The sequence below is a fragment of the Pongo abelii genome, chromosome 16 (assembly GCF_028885655.2).
Source record: "Pongo abelii isolate AG06213 chromosome 16, NHGRI_mPonAbe1-v2.0_pri, whole genome shotgun sequence".
Lineage (NCBI taxonomy): Eukaryota > Metazoa > Chordata > Mammalia > Primates > Hominidae > Pongo > Pongo abelii.
In genome coordinates this window covers 22,339,320-22,359,254 of record NC_072001.2, presented here as the reverse complement: position 1 = coordinate 22,359,254, position 19,935 = coordinate 22,339,320, and the positions used below count along the sequence as shown (strand labels likewise).

The following is a 19,935-nucleotide window of genomic DNA, read 5'->3' as shown; positions in this document are numbered from 1 at the left end:
TTCACTTTGGCCTTGAACCCTGACACGGACATCTTCCACTCATCTACGGCGGCAGGGGCGCGAAGGGGAGCCTGTCCGGAGCCGCTGTCACGGCGGCGAGTACCCTGCGGGGCCGCCCAGCCGAGCTTTCGCCACTCTGCCTCTGCCTGCCGCCTGGACCCTTGTGGGAGCGTGGCTGGAAAATGGCAAGGTGCCCGGAAGCCTTGGCGGGAGCTGTGTGGTGGCCTGCGGGGCTGCTCCCTTTGTAAGGGACTCCACCCACAGGAGGCGCGGCTCCTGTCAAGCCGCAGCTTCAAAGGACAACATAACCACTGCCCCCACTACCGCCTGGGAAAGGGCTGCCCCTACCCCGCCCCCGTCACCCTCACCCCTCAGGCCTCAACCAGGCGGGCCCTGCGCGCACCACTTTCGGCGGGTGCACGAGTCCAGAGCGTGCGCGCGCTCCCGGCTGCCGCCTCCTCCCTTGACCCAGCACCTTTCTGCCCGACCCATCTGGTCCCTTCCTCACACTCGCCAACTGGAGGCTCAGGGCGGCACAGCCACTCTGTGTGTGTGTGTGTGTGTGTGTGTGTGTGTGTGTGTGTGTGTGTGTGTGTGTGTGTGTGTGTGTGTGTGTCCCAAGGGAACAGAGCACTGCTGAGTTCAGGCAGATGATTAACTCGTGGACGGTCAGCAAAATACAGTCACAAGAAGGCTATGTGTTGATTTGTCTTTTGCAGTGACATCATGTTGCGCATGTTTTATGTTTTTCAGAGTGCATTAGTTTCTTTTTGTTCTCAGTTAATATCCAGCTTAATAGATTGTGTAAGTAGAATACCCCCAAACTGAAAGTCACCTACATAAAATATAGTGAAAAATATGTCACGCATTTAAACTATAGTTGAAAATGTGTACACTTTAGTTTTGCGTAGCCAACACTGGAGAGTGGGTAAGGACACAGGATCCCAGGGCTAGACTGCCTGGGTTCAAGTTCCAACTTAGGCACTTGCTGGCTGTGAAATACTTGACAACTTTAAGCCCCAGTTTCTTTTTTTGTTTTAACTTAATCCCAAATGTGATAGTAAGTCTCAGTTTCTTGATCTGAAAAAGAGAAATGATTCAATGAGAGTCTAGTGAAAACTTTAAAGTTGTAAAGCCACTACCTGGCTAAGGAAAGTCCTCAGCCTTAGCCGTTATTAGCTATGATTATTATTGTGTTGGCTACACGTGCATTAATGAGGCAGGAAAATGCTCAAGGATAACAACCACGTATCCAAATTATCTCATCAGACCGAGAGAGAGGCATATGTGTGCATGCTCATGTTTCAGCTCAGAGCCCTTTGTCTAGAAGGCTCTTGAACTCAGAGGTGCAAGCACTATCAACTTTGCAGTGGAGCCATCACTTTTGTTGATGAATGAAATTGACATAATGCTTTTTTTTTTTTAAGCACCAACCGTGTGCCTCAAGCTAACTGTCAAGAAAAGCATGCTTCAGTTGGCTGGAGTGAGCAATTCAACTTGTGGAGGAATGAGAAATGTTCGCGTTGAGACAAGAAACATAAAACCCCAGAGTAAGGTAGGAATCACTGAAAGTCAGGCAAAGGAACTGGCATCCAGTAATGAGTTAGGCTTTGCCGGGCTCTGGCCCTACAGATGGCTCTTTGGAGAGGAAAAAATTAAGCCAGGCCTGAGGGCACAGATCCTAAGGGAATGCTGGCAGCTCTAGGCTGTCTATGGGAGAGAAGCAGAGGGTGACGCCTGGTTGAAAGAGGGGGCTGGGGGACATAGCTTCAGCCCGTGTTTACAGATGGAGTCCCCTGATTCCTGCGACTGGGAAAAGAGATCGTGCCCGGATCAGGGGACCTCAAATCAGAACTCTTCCCACCCACACCCCTTCTTTTCAGTGCGTCTGTCACTGCAACCAACAGGTAAACTAGTTGGAAAGCTCGGCAGATTCTCATGGTGGTGCCTAGCAGGCCAGGCCTAGCTGCCCTTTAACCTGTGACTGAGGATGATGCCACTGGCCTGTAAGCACACATTGGAAAATCTTTACATCCATGGACACGCCATGCCCCACAGAGACAGCTGTGCAGGGTTCTTTAGGTTCGGGGTGCTGTGCTGGCAGTTGCCTTATAAATACGTAGGATTAAAATGGGATGCCCTGGAGCTTAGCTAACCTTTATCCTCCCCCCACTCCCCACCCCAAAATGAAGGGGCTGCTAGTTTTGTTTGCTTTATGAAAGATGGATCTATGATTGTTTTTAGAATCTTTGGAGAAAGATTTCTTGGGAGGAAGCTATCCTGAACCCCCAGAGATTTTTGTCATTTACTGGCACAACAGCTTTAGAGTCCTAGGTCTTCATCTTGGCTCAGCCACCCTCCAACTGTGTGACCTTTGAGAAGTTGTTTGACTAAACTGAATCTCGTTGTCACCTATGAGAGGAGGTTGCTCCATTGTTACCGTGTGGAGCACCTACACCCAGGCACTCTTATCGGGTGATGGTGAAGATTAAATGCAACAAAAAGGAAGAAGGAGGAGGCTGGCTTGAAGCCGGGAGTTCAAGACTAGCCTGGGCAACAAAGTCAAACCTCATTTATTTAAAATGTTTATTTAAAGATGTTTATTTAAAAATTAGCTGCACTTGGTGACTTATGCCTGTAGTCCCAGCTACTCGGGGGGCTGAGGTGAGACCAATTGAGCCCAGGAGTTTGAGGCTGCAGTGAGCCGTGATCACACCACTGCACTCCAGCCCAGGCAACAGAAAGGGACCCTATCTCAAATAAATGAATAAGTAAGTAAGTAAGTAAATAAATAAATAAATAAAATAATGCATGCAATTAGTACACTAGTACATGCTCAGGCACATGATAAATGCTGGATAAATGGTAGCCCAAATAAACTTTGTAATGTTTTGGGAGAGGATGTCCTTTGGACTCAGCCCAGTGACAAAAGCATTTGAAAAGACTGATGTATATGATGGCTATTCCCTACAGGTACAAGTCTGTACCTCCAGGGACCCAAGGCATTGGCTCCACCTGGTAACTTGTTCTGTTTATTCTTGTTTTGGGCGGCACCGATTGCCCTAGGGCTAAGCAGGACTGCCAACCCAGACTCGATTGCCAAGAGTATCCCCCTCCCCAAGCTAGCCATGGGAAAGCCACTTGCATCATAAGACTACAGGAAATCAAAGGGAAGAAAAAGCACAATTTAGTCAGCTACCCTCCAGTTGATGGGCAATAAATGTTTGCTATTTTGAACAGAGCTGCATGCCTTGTCCACATCCCCTGTTTTATATAGGCAAGAATTTGTCTTGGATGTAGAGTAGAGCTGCCGGGCTGGGAGGAGTGTGAATATTCAACCTTATGAGATGGAGCCAAACTGTTTTCTAAGCTGGTCATACCAGTGTATGCTCTCAGCAGCAGGAGGCAGCAGTTCCTTTTTTTTTTTTTTCGACAGGGTCCGCCCAGGCTAGAGTGCAGTGGCACGATCTCGGCTCATTGCAGAAGAGGCCACCAGGTGCAGACTGGAGAGGGAGGCAAGGGGACAGAACGGAAGATGCCTGGGGTGGGTGGAAGTCAGTGCCCTTAGGTGCTGGTACCTGTCTTCCCGGCCACCGCTGCATCAGGCTTCTAGGCCTGTTGGCTGTCAGGGCTGGACTGCACCCCATAGGCTCCATGGCAGTCCCCATGGTATCCCCCAGGCGCCACCAGGCAGCATACAGGTAACACGCCTGGAAGGTCCCCAACAGCCTAGCTGGACATGTTCAAGACACTGGGGCTCCTTGTTTGGTGGCACAAACTCCAGGACCCAGTGAGGGAAACGGGAACACACCAGGCCGAGCAGTATGGCTAAATCCGTTTTGTCCAAAATAAAAAGCAAAATAAACAGGAGTCGCATGACCAGGGAGCCATGACCCCATCCCCGCCCCCTTCCTCTGTCCTATACTAGCAATAAATAAGTTTCCCAGCCACAAATAATTATTAGAACCTCCTCCCCATGTGCCAGCTCCAACCTCAGCTAGGTATGATACGGGGCGGCCCTACCCTCTGGAATATACAAAACCTTACACAGACACAATATGTACACTGGGGAAGGGGGGCCACCCCAGCAGCCCGTGCCCTCGCCTGGTCCACAGTTAGCCCCACTGTCCTGCCTCTCTGAATAAGAAGGGAGCCCCCCTGAGGGAAAAGTTGCTATGGTGAGAGTAAGGGGGCCATCAGGCCTCCTCCAAACAAACCAACTCCACCAGCCTCTGGCTCTTAAATAACAATCATCATCACCCAGAAATTTAGGGACTCAGCCTTGGTCAAGGTGGCAAAGGGTCTGTTTGTCTTTCCCCATTAGACAGAGGTCTTGTCCTGCTACCGTAATTGTAAAGGGGTGCCTGGGAAGGGGTGGTAGGGACATGGTGGCGGGGGAGACTCCAGCCCCACTTCTCCAGGCTTTGCTAACAGGGGCCTGCTTATAATTTTTATTTTTTTTCCATGACTTTTAAAAAAAAATCCCATAACTTCTTTTTCATAACTTGTTTTGTAACTTTTCATAAAAATTTTTTCTACTTTTTTTCCACAACTTTTGTACATTTTTTATCCCATAACTTTTTAACCTCATAATTTTTTCTAATCCCATAACTTTTTTATTTTGTGTTCTTTCAATAAACACTTGCATAGTTATGTTACAATTTTGTGAAAAAATGAAACATATTATCTCATGTGAAGCATGCCCAGCAGTTGCACGTATCAATACCTTTAATACTATAGTTTTCAAGAAACGCAAAATAAAATTTTAAGGCAAAAACAATACTTTGAAACAATTTAATGATTTATTACATTACAGTAGCATCACACCAGCAGTCAATAATGCCTCTCTAGGGAAAAATCTTTCAGTATTTCCATGACACATTCTGTTCACAAGAATTCATAAATTGGTAAAATTCATTCTAAGAAAACTTGGCAAATAAAGCTTTGGACTGGAATTGCCATTTCATTCTCTGCTTTTCCTTCCCACCGTTTCTTTCTTTTACACTACAGTATTCATATTTTAAAATGTTTTAACTTATTTCAGAACATTAAGATAGCAGTTACATTTTTTAATAGTTATATTATTTTAAAATGACTCTTCAAGATAAAGTTTTACAGAAAATATATTATGGATAGGGCTGATTTACATTTTCAAATTTTCTAAAAATCAGCTTTGGTTTTAGAGCTGATATTTTTTCATTTCTGGAAAATCTATCAGGTTTAATCAAATACTTTTAAAATGATTATTATATACTGCAATCTTCAGGTGTTCTGGTTCTTCCTACAGAAACTCAAATGTATTCAGCGGGACTCACATTTTAAAATTCTATGTTTCTGATGAACTCTAACATTCCAATGTTGCCTTCTAAGCAAACTGAAAGCTGCCTTATACTGAATGAGGAAGAGCACAAATACTTGGCTGAATGGGGTATCGCAAAAGACGGCATGCACTTTGAAGAAAGACTTAAGTTATTGTCATACAGTTTCCATTCTTTTTAGCTTTTTCTTAAATATATGACAAATACCTACACAAAGAGTGGTATTTCAGTCAATATAGTAAATTTATTTTCCAGACTGACCTTCAGCTTAAATATGCCAGTGTGTGATTTAATCCATAGGCACCTGATGAACACATTATTGTCAGATTGGTTACAGATGCTAAACGCTATCTGAAGGTCATTCGTAGTCACTGATGTTTATCAGGGTAAAGTGAAGTGATTTCAATGATAAAAGTATCTTTGAAATAATTTATCAATGTATTAGATAAACCCAGTTTCAGAATGATAAAAGAAAAAATGTTAGACCAAATAATGTGGCTAATTAACAGTGGTCCGATTTCTAGCACATGGGTTTAAAATGCTCTTAAAGTAACTGTCTTTAAACTGAACACAAAGAATGCAAAAGCAGCAAGTTCAGAAAATAAAAGGCAAGAACAGGACTTTAAGTGCATTTTAAACCCACGGGCTAGAAATCGTACCACTGTTAATTAGCCACATTATTTGGTCTAACATTTTTTCTTTATCATTCTGAAACTGGGTTTATCTAATACATTGATACATTCATAAAATTTGGAAGAGTCAGTTGAAGTCACAAGGACCGAATATTTGCCCTCTTTCAGTGAATGCCGGCAAATCTGTTATTCCATCGGTAAAATCGTATTGCTGCTCTCCTGTTAATGTCATAGAAGTATCATGAGGATGCCAAATGCTAAATATGGAGATGGTCTAGTAACTAGAAATCCCCACACCAGGAAGCACACATACATATCTCCCTACATCCTAATAATGTGATGTGTTCTGGAATACAGACATTAAAACTTCATGAAGTTTTCCCAAGCATCAAGTTATGATTTAGGCAATATATGACTGAAATGCATTCATTCATCATGCGTAGGCACGATCACATGAATATTGCACTAAATATGTCCCTGACTGAAACAGAGAGGTACAAAAACATATTTCACTCTTTGTAAAGAAGTCTGTGAGAAAATATAACTGTGTGACGGTATAGACACGTTTCCTGATAATACATTGACATTCACAAACAGTAGATTGCACTGCAGTTTGGAAACATTTTAAGTTTCATAAACTTCTCCTTGATTTTCAAACATACTATAATACTGTGTACTAAAATTCCTTTTTGTTTCAACTAAGCACTCTCACATATATTAGTTTATAATAATGTTTCTATTATTTTTTAAAGTGTTTTCCATTCAAGGAAAAGAAGTAAATTCCTATGTCAGAGTAACCAAGGTGGTTGAAGAATAGGTATTAGCCAGAGATGTCTAGATGGTAAAATCAATCTTCAAGCCTCAAAGAAGCTCCATGAACAGAGAGGAATGCCAGGCACCACACAGCTTTCCTTCACTCTAATTCATTCTTGACTAGAGCCTGTATGCCTGTTCCAGGGACATTTGAACTCGTAAAGGATTTCTTATGATCTTTACTAAATACATTAAGAAGAATGCCCACCAGCGCCCTTTTGTGAACTGGGACAGGAAGTCATGTGATTAAAACAGGTAACATGAACTCTGACTTTAAAATGTATTGTAGACACAAATGCTCTAAGCTAGGAAAGGTTTTCCACATCCACAGTCAACGATGGGAACCTTTCATTCCTCAGAAATAAGCCCTTTTTAGGTCATCAAAAAAGAGTACAACTGCTGCAGCTCCTGATGCAATATCTTCATGAGCCCAGAGCACATACAAATCCTAAGGGAACCACCATAATACAGCGCTAATTCTTGGCACTGGAACAGATGAAACACACTCTGTCCTGCACATACCTGCCAGAGGAGGCCACTTTCCTCTTCTGTGAGATTTAAAAAGCTCCCCCAAAAGGTTATTACTCCCATCACCAACACACAGAAAATGGAGGAAAGGCTGTTTCCAGTTCTCGGCCTTTAAACAACTCTAAATGTCAGTACTCATAGTGGCATATTACAAAGTAATAAACAGTGCACACTTGGGGGCAAACTACATATTGAGCTAATGAAGAGCTCACTGTGATTAAGATTAGATCAAACAACAGTAGAACATAGGCAAATTTTGTCTCAATTCTGTAGTGAATATACATGCTGCAATAACATTAAAGAAGCATGGCAGCCTATTCCAAACCAACGAGAACAATTTTCTGCAAAGAGTGGGTCTTTGTGTGTTTGAACTCCCACCACATAAGGGCAAACTCGATATGCATGCTAATGACCTACAATTATGAAATTAAAAAAGAAAAATGCTAAAGGATGCCAGAGTGAACATCAGTGAGAGCCACAGAGACCCACTCTCTTTTAACTTTTTACAAATAAACTTAAACTATAAATTAGAAACACAAATAATCATGAGTGACTCTAACATTCAAATGAAGTAAATGAATTGTGTAGGAGATTAACCCCATAACTTGGTTTCTTATTTAAAAATTTCTTGAGCAGCTCTTTGATGACAGTGATGTTTATCTCCTTCTTCTCAGCAGCCAAGCCCAGCAAAAGAATGGCACACAGCAGTTGCTGCCCAAGCCTGGGTGCTCCTGGTGGTCCTGCACGATTGGCTGTGTGGTAGGGTTGTCATAGAGAGGACCCTCCCTGGCCTCTCCTTGAGCAGAGGAGGTGAGGCTCACTTCACAAAGATCTTTGGAGAGAGGGAGGCGGAGATCTGAGCACAGTGGGAGAACCCCTCTTCCTGCCTGCCCACCCCGCCTGAGGGCTCTACTCACCACCCTGCTTGTCTGCAGCCCCAAGTTCCTGGGGGGCTGGGGCTCCTGGACCGGGCTCATCAGCAGGGTTCTGGGCAGCAGCCAGGAATTTTCTGTGACCATTGTTGTAGTTGCTATAAGCCGCAATACCATCTGCTGCAGCTCCAGCAGCTTCACCTGGAGGGAGGGGTGCTCAGCTGTCATGCCGCTGCCTGCACCCACCCTCACACCCACCCCACCCCCACCCCCACCCCCACAGAGATGTTGCACACCCTACCTTCATCTCCTCCCTGTCCTGGGCCAGCCTGATGATGTCCTCCTCCCAGTGCCGCATCTTTGGCACTGCCCCCTGGCTCTGTTAAAACGTGATGGATTTTCCTGCAAGAAGACAGGGCTCAGATGCTGGGGTCCCTCTGACGGCCCTGCAGCTCCCCCTGTGGTGCCCTGGCCTCCCACTCACTGATGGCATCTCTCTCGCCAGTAGTGGATGAAGCGAAGTTCTTGTTTGTTCACCAGCTCACTCAGGTCTGCCTTCTCCTCCAGGTGGTCCATAAAGCCGCTCTGGAGCCAAAATATTGCGGTCACATCTCGGCAGCGACCTGCCCTCAGGTGGCATTTTCAAGTCATGGAGAAGGTGGAGGTGAGTCCTGGCATGGGCCAGCTTCTCCATGACTTCCTGCAGGGCCCAGTGGGTCTCCCCACTCACAGACTTGCCCCCAGTCCCTGGGGCTGGGACCACTGCCTCTGGCTCCTTCAGGGCAGGGGCCACCGGGTGAGCCAGGCACTGGCAGCACACCCTCTGCTTTTTCACCTGCTCTTGTAACCGTGCTTGCTCCTCCTGGACACTGGCTCCAGCGGACTTGAAAATCGCCACCTGAGGGCAAGACATGAGCATTCTTGTAGGGGCATACACACAGCAAATGGGGCAGAGAGGTGGAGTGCAGCCCCTTCCCTTGGGGCCTCAGAGAGTACACATTTGTTACGGGTGAAATGGTGTCTGACCACTGGCTCCCAGAAGGGGTGAGGGTCCAGAGAAACCAGAATGCAGGGAAACTAAGAGCATAAAGGGGTCTTGGAGGGACCACAGAGAAAGGTGGCAAAATGGGTGCAGGGGGAGTCAGGCTCACCATGGCCTCCCTGCCCTCCAGGTCCTCTGAGATGCTTGGCATGGGCCGAGGTGCCTCCTCCTCCTCACTGTCCAGATGTCCTCCTCCATCTCCTGTGGGGGGTGGCCAGAGGGGTCTTCAGACAACCCAACAAGGGAGGTACTGTGGGCCCACCTCTGCCTCCACCCTCACTGTGTAACCCTGAGCCAGCCCCTTCCCAGAGAGGAATGAGCTGCTCTTCTTTATTTGTACTTTTAAGAATCAAAATCTTGCTATTCCACCCAGGCACACTCCCACTACTGGTCGATGTGGGAGTTCTGACCTGCTCTCTTTCTGACCTGGGCCAGTTCAGCCATCCTTAGGCAACTTGGTGGCCCCCTGCTCACAGGAGGTCAACACACTGATGCCGAACTTAGTGCAGGCACCCGGTCGGCATAATGACCAGCTGTTCTAAAGGTCTCTTCCAACTCCTCAATCCTATGCTGCTAACAGTCCCCCCTTCCTCCTGGGGCTCTCTCCTCTTCCTCTGAGCGGTCTCCCATACCTTCCCCAGGGAGAGCCATGAGGCTCAGCTGGGTTGTTAGCTGCTGGTTCTGCTGGCTGGTAGCTTCCATGTGCTCCTAAGGGGACAGGAAAGAGTGAGAAGGGATGGAGTTTGCCAGGTCATCCCCTTCACGGCCCTGTCCTCCACAGCTCCCTCCCCTGGGTCTCCTGCAACTTTTGGCAGGCCATCTCAGCCACCGCTTTGCCCCAAGCTTCCTGCTGCTGCAGCTGGTTCATGAGCTGGGTCTGCTGCAGTCACTGCCTGGGCAGTGCCTCCTTCTCAGAGGTCAGCTGCTGATAGGCGGCCACCTGCTGCTGATAGGTGGCCACGTACTGCTGCAGGTGACCCAGGTAATGGTCTGGCTGCTGCTGCAGACTCTGAGCCTCTTGGCTCTTCAGCTCCACCTGCAGGAAGATCCTGGGCGTGAGAGCACGTGGTGGCTGGTTTCCAGATTCTGGGCCCATTAGTGGGGTAGCGAGGGCACTGTGGGGCTCTGTCACCTGCCCAGGCCCCTGGCCCCTTGCTCCAGGCCTAAGTGACTGCCTCCCTTTCCTAGAACCCCATGCCTCCTTCCCCAGCCTCAAATCTCATACCCTCTTCTCATTTAATCCTCAGCACCTCTGTAAGGAAAATGCTAACTTCCCTTTGAAGTTAAAGAAACAGACTTTGAGATGAAAAGTACTTGAATGGTGAACCATTCCAGTGGAACCAGGCTGGAATCCAGTTTTAATCTAAGGAGTCTTTTTGTTTTGTTTTGAGACAAGAGTGTCACTCTGTGGCCCAGGCTGGAGTGCAGTGGTGCAATCTCAGCTCACTGCAACCTCCACCCCCTGAGCTCAAGCGATTCTCATGCCTCAGCCTCCTGAGTAGGTGGAATTACAGGCATGTGCCACAATGCCCTGCTAATATTTATTTTATTTTTTTGTAATTTTAGTAGACATGAGGTTTTACCATGTTGGCCAGGCTGATCTCAAACTCCCGACCTCAAGTGATTCTCCTGCCTCAGTCTCCCAAAGTGCTGGGATTATAGGCATGAGCCACTGCACCTGGCATAAGGAGCCTGTTATACCACCGTCTCTTCCCCTGTGATTGGGGGCTCCATGCCTCTAGCTGGGATGATGATGTCCAGACCTGAGAGGAGCCCAGGGCTACCCACCTCTAAAAGTCAGAGGGCAGGAAGCAAGAAACAGTCACAGTACTGCTCTGGAGAGTGCTGGGGTCACCTGCCCCCAGGCTGGAGCTGCCCCTGGCTTGGCACCTCCCCTCCCCAGAGGCTGCTGCCCGCCTCACAGCCCTTCTTGGATGGGGTGGAGGATTCTGTCTCCTTCACCTCACCAAGCTTCTCCTGTAGCTCCTTTACTTGCTGCTTCAACTGCAGTGCGCTCTTGTGCTCATTGTTCTGGACATAGAGAAGCAATCAGCAGCCACCCACTGCAGCTGGAAACCCCAGAACTTGGTGTCTGCCTCCCATGGCACCAGGAAGGGTGGAGGCAGGTTAGAAAAATCATCCCCTCTTTCCCACAGCCACCTGGCTCACAGGTGCCCTTAGAAGTAACATTTCACATGAGGGCTACACTGCCCCATTTTAGAGGTGGGGAAACAAAGGCCCGGAGGGCTAGGGAGGAGGGCAGGCTCCCCCGGTGGGGCAACGCACCAGCTCCTCAAAGATGCTCTGTGGCTTGGCCAGCTGCTGAAGCCTCTCCTGCTGCTCCTCAAGCCTCTCCTCCTGCTTCCGAAGCCTCTCTTCCTGCACCTGAATCCTCTCTTCTTGTCCCCGGTTCAGGAGGCTTATGCGCTGATTGTTTTTGACTTGGGCCTGGAGCTCTCCTGCCACTCTCTCTAGTTCCTTCCTCAGGTGCTGCAGCTCCACCTTGGAGGACATTGCTGGGGGCTCTGGGGGCTCTGGGGGCAGGGGTTCAGCTGAGAAAGGAAGCAGATAATAAGGGCCTCTGGATTCTCAAAAAAACAAAACAAAACAAAAACCCTCCTCTTGGTGCACAGCTCCTCTCAGACTCCCCAAACTTGGCCTCACTGCTTATGATTCCACGCACCGGGATGGTAGCCAGTCTTCCAAACCAGTTTCAGAAAAAGAGCACTGCGGGTGACTGACAGTGGGCCCTCCTTGCTGATGGGGACACTGAGACACTGAGACTTATTGAGATGACAAGACTTGCCATCTCCTGGCACAGACCTCTTTCCCTCTGCCTCAAAGCCCTTGCATCCACCTACCTCCCTGGGGCATTCTAAGCCACCCTCACAGCCCTCTGATGCCAATCCTGCTCCCAGGTCATGCCAGCCCCATCTTACCCATCTGGTTTTTCAGTTTGGACAAGCTCCTCTCCAGCTTCTCTATCCGACGCATATCATTCTTCTTTTCATTCTTTAATGTGCAAACCTGCCGAAAGCACAAGGGGAAAGGGCCCTGGAGAGAGGGGCTGGTGGCTGGACAGGCTGCCATCTCCCTCTCTGCCCCCACCTCCACAAAGCCCAGACCCATGACCACCTCTGGCTGTACTATTGCCATTTTAAAGATGCCCAGAAAGATCCAGTGACCTATCTAAGGTGGGGGTGCTGAAGGGTCAGATCTCACCTCCTGCGACATTTTTCTCATCCTCTGCTGCCACCGGGCCCTCTCTCCTTTTAGATGTTGCACACACTCGTCTCTTTCTAATTGGGCTTGTTTAAATGACTCCTTCAACTGCAAGAATGGGCACAGAAGTTAGGAAGGGCTGTCACTGGTCCTCTCCTGCTCCTGGCCACCTGGGGTCATCTTCCTTCCACATCCATCCCTCAGAAAACCTCACCTGTGTCACCTGCGCTTTCAGCAGTGCCTGCTCCTGGATGGAGTGCTCTAACTTCCACTCCATACGTGCTTTACTGTGGCTGGAAAACTGGATGGTGAAGAGTGACCAGTTTCAATCTGGTGAGCCCGGGCCATTCCACACAGTGCCCCTTAAAAGGGCTAGGGCTAGGCCCAATATACAACTTGCTCAGTAAAGATCAAGGCATTTCCAAGCCCGTGGTCTGGTTTTTAAAAGAACTCAGTAAAGTTGGAAGGGACAGGGAATGAGATTGAATTTATAGCTGGCTAACAGAGGCCCAGAGAGATCAGATAATATTGCTATTGTTATTACTGTTATTATTACCACTGTTTGAACCTTTGTGGAATGCTTCACCAGGTACAATGCTAACAATCCCGTTTAATCCTCACAACCACCATAGGAGACAGTTACTATGATTACCTCTTTTGTATAGATGAAAAAACATGGAGTATTTGAGGTTAAGTGCTTGCCTGAGTTCACTTAGGCAGAGCTGGGATATAAACACCCAGGTCTATCCAATTCTCTAAGCCCATTTTTCTTGCTGGGGATGGGGGCACAGATAGGAAGGGGAAAATTAATCTTTTGTTCACTTTTTGAAAGGATGATACATTCGCATAGTCCAAAACTCAGAAGGTACAGAAGGGAAGTATCTCCCAGCCAACTTGTTGCTCTCTCCTGAATTTTTTATGAATGCTTGCAGACATGTTTTATGTATATTATCATAGTATGTACACAAACACACACATGCACACATTTCCTCTTTCTATAGAAATGGTAAAATACTAGAAGTACTCTTCTGTACCTTCACAGTACAAGTACCCAATACCCCACCTAGGACTTGCCCAAGACCACAGCCAGGTAAGGGCGGGGCAGGCACTTGGCCTCCAAGCTCTGCGTCCAGTGCTCACTCCACACAGTGCCCCTCAACTCACACACAGCAGCTGACTCAGCCCCAAGCTGCCACTAAAAACCTTTTAAAAAAGCAGCAAGAAATGGCCATGCTGCCTTCTGGGCAGGACACTCCATCCTGCAGAAGGGACCTTTAGGCTCACTCCTCCATCTGTGAAGCCAGGCTCCCAGGGGATGGGGCAGGTGGTTGGACTCACCTGGTTTGCCTTCTTCTTCTGTGTGGTGGTGACAGCAGAGAGAGCCTGCTCTAACTCTCTTTTACGCTGCAATGAATGTTGCAGGTGGATAGCCAGATCCTTTGACTCTTCTGTAATGAGAGAGTTGAGATGGGTCCCAAAGGACTCCCCCTGAAGACCTGTCAAAGTGCCAGGTTGAAGGATGACAGGGTGCCCAGATTCTCACCTTCAAAGTATCTGAGAGAACGTTTCATGTGGTACAGGTGTGTATTTAGCTTCCCTTTCTGTATGTTCAATGTCTGGATTTGAACCTTTGGGAGAAAAGCCAAGCAAGTGCTGAAAGAGAAGGAAAGAAACATTCTCCGGAGGACAGGAGGAAACTTCACACCCTCCACTCACCTCTAGCTCCCTTTCGGCTTTCTGTTTCTTGTTGTTTGCTTTCTTTTCCTGTAGGAAGAGGAAGACAGAGCTCTCACCAGGGAGAGGCAGAGATGGCACAGCAAGAGACATGCACCCAGAATGCCACCAATGCCCCAGGACAGGCCCACCCATGGGACCAGGTTATCAGGGGCCCTGTGGGGATGGGGTGGAATCTGAGGAGTGAGCCTTCTTCCCCAGGCTGGGAGTAGGTGAGACGAGACTGGGGCCTCTATGTCTGAGTGCCCCCCAAACCCTGCAGTCATCTCGTGAGCAAACAAAGAAATCACGTTACTTCTTCCAGCTGATGTTCCACTTGTTTCTTCTGTTGTTTCTGTGGGGAAAGTCAAATTAAGGTGATGGAGGGTGGCCCCCTCAACTCTATTCCCCAGACCAGGAAGCGGTAGGCAGGGGCCAGGAATGGATTTTCAAGGCAAAGTTCTCAGACATAATGGGAACACGAACTGGTAAACTCTCCTCAAGCTCCCAAGGACAGAGGATTTGGGTCTTTGTTGGCTTTTGCCCACAGCCACAGAACTCAAAGTCTGAATCTGGAATCTCTTGAGAGGACAGCAACATAAACCTCTAGAGACGGAGTTTCAGAAAGGCCCCTCCTTCTGGCAGCTTGTGATTTAGAAAAGTGGGTTCATTCAATAAACATGTACTGAGCACGTACAGGCCAGGTATGGTTCTTCACAGCAGATATAGGATGGAAAAGGACAGACAGGAGCCCTTGGCCCTGAGGTTTCCTTTCTAGTGGGCCTTTAAATCTCAGACTCAAGAGCTAACAGAGACCTTTGATACTCACTACCTCCTCTGGAAACACGAGCCTAAAAAGGAGAGGTGGCTTGTTGAGAATCAAAGAGCAAATTAGGGACTGAGTCATGGCAGAAATACAGGGCCCCTGATAACCAGTCAGGCTACCAATTCCCCGAGAGGCAACAACCCCAGGGCTTGTGTAGCAAGGACTCGAGCACGGGTGTCTGGAGAGGAGAGAGTTGGCAAAGAGGGCAGCAAAAGAAGAGCCATGCTGCATGCTCTGGGGTCCCTCCAGGTGAGGCCTGGGCACCCCAGCTCCCTATTTGTCCTGGGCACCAGGGGCCCCCAGCCCCTTTCTTCAGGGCCCCAAGGGGAAACTGGAGCCCAGGATTGGCAGTGTGGAATCAGGGGACCCCAGTGGACTCTTACCAAAGCTTTGATGGTGTTCTTCAGTTGACTGATTTTTACGGACCTTGAATCCAGGACTACTGCTAGTTCTTGGTATGGGCTCTGAGGCACATGCAGAGAGGAAGAGGTGGAGGAGGAGTTGGGGGAGAGGTAGAGAGAATAATCATTAGGGCTGGGGTGTGTGTGGGCTGTCTCAGCTGGCAGAGGGGCACCCAGTCCCACCTGGAGGAGGAGGTTGGAGGGTTGACCTGAAGGGTCACAGCACCTGTGCCCAGAGCCTCTTACCTCCAGATCCTTCAGGGTAGCAGATGATGTAGGGCCTTCCCTGTGGAAATCTCTTGCTGACTACAAGAGATGAGAGCGCATATGGAGATGTTCTGTCCCCCACAGTGTCTGAGTCCTCTGACTTCCTTTCTTCCCCATCAACTGGCAACATTTTCTTTTCTGCCTGTCTTGGATCCTTTGTCCCATAACTCCTTTATGCTAACTTCTCTCATGGTTCTTATCTCCCCACCATCCCATCCTGGGGCCCTTTCAGTGATTCCTGATGGCAAGTGACTGTTCTCATTGTCCTGGCTTCCCCTTGAGACTGGGGATGAGGAAACTCAAACAGCAATGACCATATCCTGGGTGTCCTGAGTGTTTACAGCAGGCCATGTACTAGGGATTAACATAAAAACAACAACAACAAATCTCATTTAAACTTCACAAGTGGAAGTCAAACAGTATCACCTCTGTTATACAGATGTGAAAAGAGAGGCCCAATTAGGTCAAGCATCTTGCCCTAAATCATAGCCCTAGCAGAGCAGATGGAGAGGCAGGATTCAAACCCAGAATTCCTTTTTTTCTTTTTTTTGAGACAGAGTCTTGCTCTGTCACCAGGCTGGAGTGCAGTGGCACAATCTTGGCTACTGGAAGCTCCACCTCCCAGGTTCACACCATTCTCTTGCCTCAGCCTTCTGAGTAGCTGGGACTACAGGCACATGCCACCATGCTTGGCTAATTTTTTTGTATTTTTAGTAGAGACAGGGTTTCACCGTGTTAACCAGGATGGTCTGGATCTCCTGACCTCATGATCTGCCTGCCTTGGCCTCCCAAATTTCTAGGATTACAGGCATGGGCCACCACACCCAGCTAAAGCCAGAATTCTTAACCAGTACCCAGCAGTCCATCTACAATCTTAACAATTACCCTCTATTGCCCCTTGGCCCCCCTGTCCCCAGAAGCCTGGCCAGCCAAGACTCACATCCCCAGGTGACTGGCAACCACCAGAAGTGGCTGTCTCAGGGATACTGCCATTTGTTTTCCTGTTCCTGTTCACTCCTGCTGGAACTCTAGGGCTGTTTTTCTGCCAATATTCTTTTAACTGTTGGAAAGAAGAGCAGTAATACTCATGAGAACTGTCAGCCCCTACAGCCACATCCTCCTTTACAGTTTTTACAAAATACACTTACACACCATCTGATTTAATGATGCCAACAACAGTACAAAGTGTTGTCACACTCACTTAGTGACTGAGAGGGATTGATATCATGGCTAGAAAAAAAAAAGAAAAAGGCAATACTGGAACTTTGAAACTCAGTCTTCTGACTCCAAGCTCTGAGGTTTTGCCAAGAATCAGCAGCTGCCAGGGACCAAACCCAGAGGCAGAGGTAGAAAAGTAAACATTAAGTAGGCAGGAACTGTATGCCATGTGGTTTAGAGTCATACATCCTCACACATCTGTTAGTGTGAAGAAGTGCACCAGTACCCCTCAAACTTTTATATCAATGTGTCCTCATGGCAGAAGGCAGCCTTTCTCTTAAATCAGAATTTATCAGAAAGAGGACAACCCAAGCCTCATTTCAGAGAGAAGACTGGTATGCTCTTAGAAACCTAAGTGACTGTCATCCCTAAGTACATTCATGTTTTTTCTCTTGATCTCAAGAGAATCAAGGGAAACTGATGCTTCAGAAAGATGTCCCACATTTATCCTGTGGCACTCAAAGTGCCCAAGGTTGAGATAATATGAGGAAGATTCAAGGTGTCAAGTTCAGTTTCCCAAGATCTATTCCACAGAAGATGAGCGAATCTCACTTCAGAGACCACTGACTGAAGGGCAGTCTGGTCCCAGAACCATGGAGAATGAGAATATGAGGTGGAGAACTCAGAAAAAAATGTTAAAATCTCTCTGGAAAGTAGAAGCCTGGGAGAAAACCAAACCAAACCCATTCTCTCATTGCCACCCAGAGATACTGTCAACGTTTTGAGTTCACGGGGGAAGTGTAGGATTTTCCCACCATCAACATCTGTAAGGGAGTGAGGCAGCCTGAAACCGCTTGCTCCTAGGTCCCAGTCTCCATTCCCCTTCCAGCTGGAAATTTGTGCTGTGACCAGAGGAACCAGAAATGGGGTGAGAATGCTTAGGGGACTGGGTCATAAGATCAAAGGCCAGTCTTGCAGTAATGACAGTTACAGGTGGACTGTGACATCACTACATTCCACTCCTCCTGGTGGGGGGAGGGACCATGTCAGCACCATGTCCAAGTCGCCGCTCCATGATGGGGGAGGGAAGTACAGGGTTGGGACTCAGCTCCTTGGAGATGCCAGCACAAAGAACCCAGGGAGGTCGACCTTGAGGCAACAGGAGGGGAGGGCAGAGTCTGCAGCAGGGAGTCCCAGCAGTCACCAGACCAAAGGGGGTGGGGCCTGGATCCTTGGAGATGAGAGTCCAAAGAGCCCAGGGAGATCAAGCTTGGGGCAGCAGGAGATGAAGGCCCAGTAATGGAGTGGGAAGCCCCAAGAGTCACCCACCCAATTCACCCTGGGGTGATTGGTGAGGGCAAGGACTGGGCTGTTTGCTGAAGGGGTGGGGCTGACTGACAAAACTTTGGTGGGGGTAGCCCAGAGGCACCGGGGTTGGGGGGCCCAGTCCAGTGTGCTTCAGGAGTTGTATGGACTCTGGCAGGGGTCTTGTCATCAGAGGGGATCTGTGGCTGGTTTGAGGGGCTATGACCTAGTGCGTTTTTACCTTTTTCTTGGCTGCCGCCAATTTGTTCTGTTGAGTTTCTTCTGCCATCGCAGGGTGGGTAGGGAGGCAGGGTTGGGGCCACGTCAGCGAAATCCCAGTGAGCACTAATCAACACCTCCAGTCACCTACCAGGCAGCTGTGTGACTGAGCCAGAGGAGGCGTAACCAGGGCCCCAGTAGAATGTGGAATAGGGGTGTGGCCTTAATGCTCCAAGCCCATTGGTCAATGAGAAAGATGAAAGGGAAAGGGGGTGTGGCCAGACAGCAGTGTGTCCAGAGGGAACTGTGGCTCACAAGGAAAGCTGCCCATGCAACCGCTGTCCCCACCCACTCTAAGAGAGGGGAGAGGCCTCCCACTCTGGAAGAGAAGAGGGGCCGGCTTTTGCTTTAAAAGCTTTCAAACTTTAAAAAATATATGTGTGTATACTTTATATATATGTGTGTCCGTGTGTGTGTATCTATGTTTTTCTCCATAGCTGTCTTCATTATCCAGCTTCTATGCAAGGTCTATGATTTTGGCCTACAGTTTTCATCTTTGATTACAGTACAAAAATTACCAGTATTACCTTAACTGAGATACAGATCCTATAAAAATGGAAAACCCATAGCATGCTTGATGATTAATGAGGCAGACTATATTATCCAACATTCTAATAAGATAAAATAATCACAATGATTTCTCTTTTTTGGAAAAATGTTTCTCTTATTCTCCTACGTTTTTGTTAAGATTTTTTTTCTTAAACATGTCTAATATCTGTAAAAACACAAAGCTTTTGGGCTGGGCGCAGTGGCTCATGCCTGTAATTCTGGGACTTTGAGAGCCCAAGGTGGGTGGATCATGAGGTCAGGAGATCGAGACCATCCTGGCTAACGCAGTGAAACCCCATCTGTACTAAAAATACAAAAATGTCCGGACATGGTGGCAGACACCTGTAGTCTCAGCTACTTGGGAGGCTAAGGCAGGAGAATGACATGAACCCCCGAGGTGGAGCTTGCAGTGAGCCAAGATCATGCCACTGCACTCCAGCCTGGGCTACAGAGCAAGACTCTATCTCAATAAATAAATAAATAAATTCATTAATTAATTAAAATAAAAAATTAATAGTAAGAGCAATGTGAACAAAAGATGCAATGAAATAATTTAGAAAGTACAAGCTATTAAAAAGTAGATTTTAAAACTTGTGCAATGAAGTCAAACAGCACCCAACGAAAACGTATACCCTTACATGTTTGTTTAAAAAGCAATTTAAATTACATTGATCCACTAAACTAGGAAAAGCAAAACAAACAAAAAGGGGGAAATAATTAAGACATAAGGAAAAAGTAAAAAAGAAAAACCACTAGATTTAAAAAATAAAACTAAAGGAGAATTCTTTCAAAAGACTGAGATTAAAACAGTCAAGCCTCTGATAAGTAATCAAGATAAAGAAAACTTTGAAGAGAAAAAGGCATATAGCCACATGTGAATATGATGCAAAAAGTGAAAACTTTGCACATCTTTACAACACCTTAGAAGTATGGATGACATGTTCATTTTTTTTTTTTTCTCAGACAGAGTCTCGCTCTGTCACCCACGCTGGAGTGCAGTGGCACGACAA

At 47.6% G+C, this 19,935-nt stretch overlaps 2 protein-coding genes across 6 annotated transcripts in view; one reads left to right on the top strand and one right to left on the bottom strand.

The window, feature by feature from the left end:
- The first annotated feature begins 1,082 nt into the window (after window positions 1–1,082).
- Window positions 1,083–19,935, top strand: part of LOC129050365 (putative GED domain-containing protein DNM1P46) — an 86,875-nt gene continuing 68,022 nt past the window's right edge. Inside the window, exon 1 of the mRNA XM_054532410.1 lies at window positions 1,083–1,555. Within this exon, the coding sequence (XP_054388385.1) occupies window positions 1,466–1,555 (90 nt within the window). The 5' untranslated portion in view covers window positions 1,083–1,465. The remainder of the gene's footprint in view (window positions 1,556–19,935) is intronic.
- Window positions 4,781–19,650, bottom strand: LOC100435531 (golgin subfamily A member 8M-like). Of its 5 annotated transcripts, XM_054532283.2 has the most exons (20): window positions 18,339–18,442; window positions 16,575–16,694; window positions 15,614–15,673; window positions 15,350–15,430; window positions 14,457–14,495; window positions 14,144–14,191; window positions 13,971–14,055; window positions 13,766–13,875; window positions 12,642–12,728; window positions 12,428–12,535; window positions 12,145–12,232; window positions 11,492–11,757; window positions 11,168–11,236; window positions 9,838–9,913; window positions 9,315–9,406; window positions 8,999–9,061; window positions 8,648–8,748; window positions 8,465–8,565; window positions 8,209–8,364; window positions 4,781–8,123 (listed from the first exon to the last, which is right to left on the bottom strand). In XM_054532283.2, the coding sequence occupies exons 1-20, from the start codon at window positions 18,384–18,386 to the stop codon at window positions 7,948–7,950; spliced, it is 1,974 nt and encodes a 657-aa protein (XP_054388258.1). In that variant the 5' UTR covers window positions 18,387–18,442; the 3' UTR covers window positions 4,781–7,947. The 5 variants fall into 5 exon arrangements, with proteins under 5 accessions (XP_054388258.1, XP_054388257.1, XP_054388254.1 ...); XM_054532282.1 differs by lacking the exon at window positions 11,168–11,236 and having other exon boundaries at window positions 17,608–19,650; XM_054532279.1 differs by lacking the exon at window positions 11,168–11,236 and having other exon boundaries at window positions 18,339–19,650.

Bases quoted from the DNA above. Each gene is read 5' to 3' on its own strand.
- LOC100435531 (XM_054532283.2), bottom strand. From the start codon at position 18,386: ATGGCAGAAGAAACTCAACAGAACAAATTGGCGGCAGCCAAGAAAAAG. The intron at 14,496-15,349 runs GTAAGAGTCCAC...CTTTCCCCACAG, and splicing joins AGAACACCATCAAAGCTTTG to AAACAACAGAAGAAACAAGT. The intron at 11,237-11,491 runs GTGCGTTGCCCC...CTCTATGTCCAG, and splicing joins AGAGCATCTTTGAGGAGCTG to AACAATGAGCACAAGAGCGC.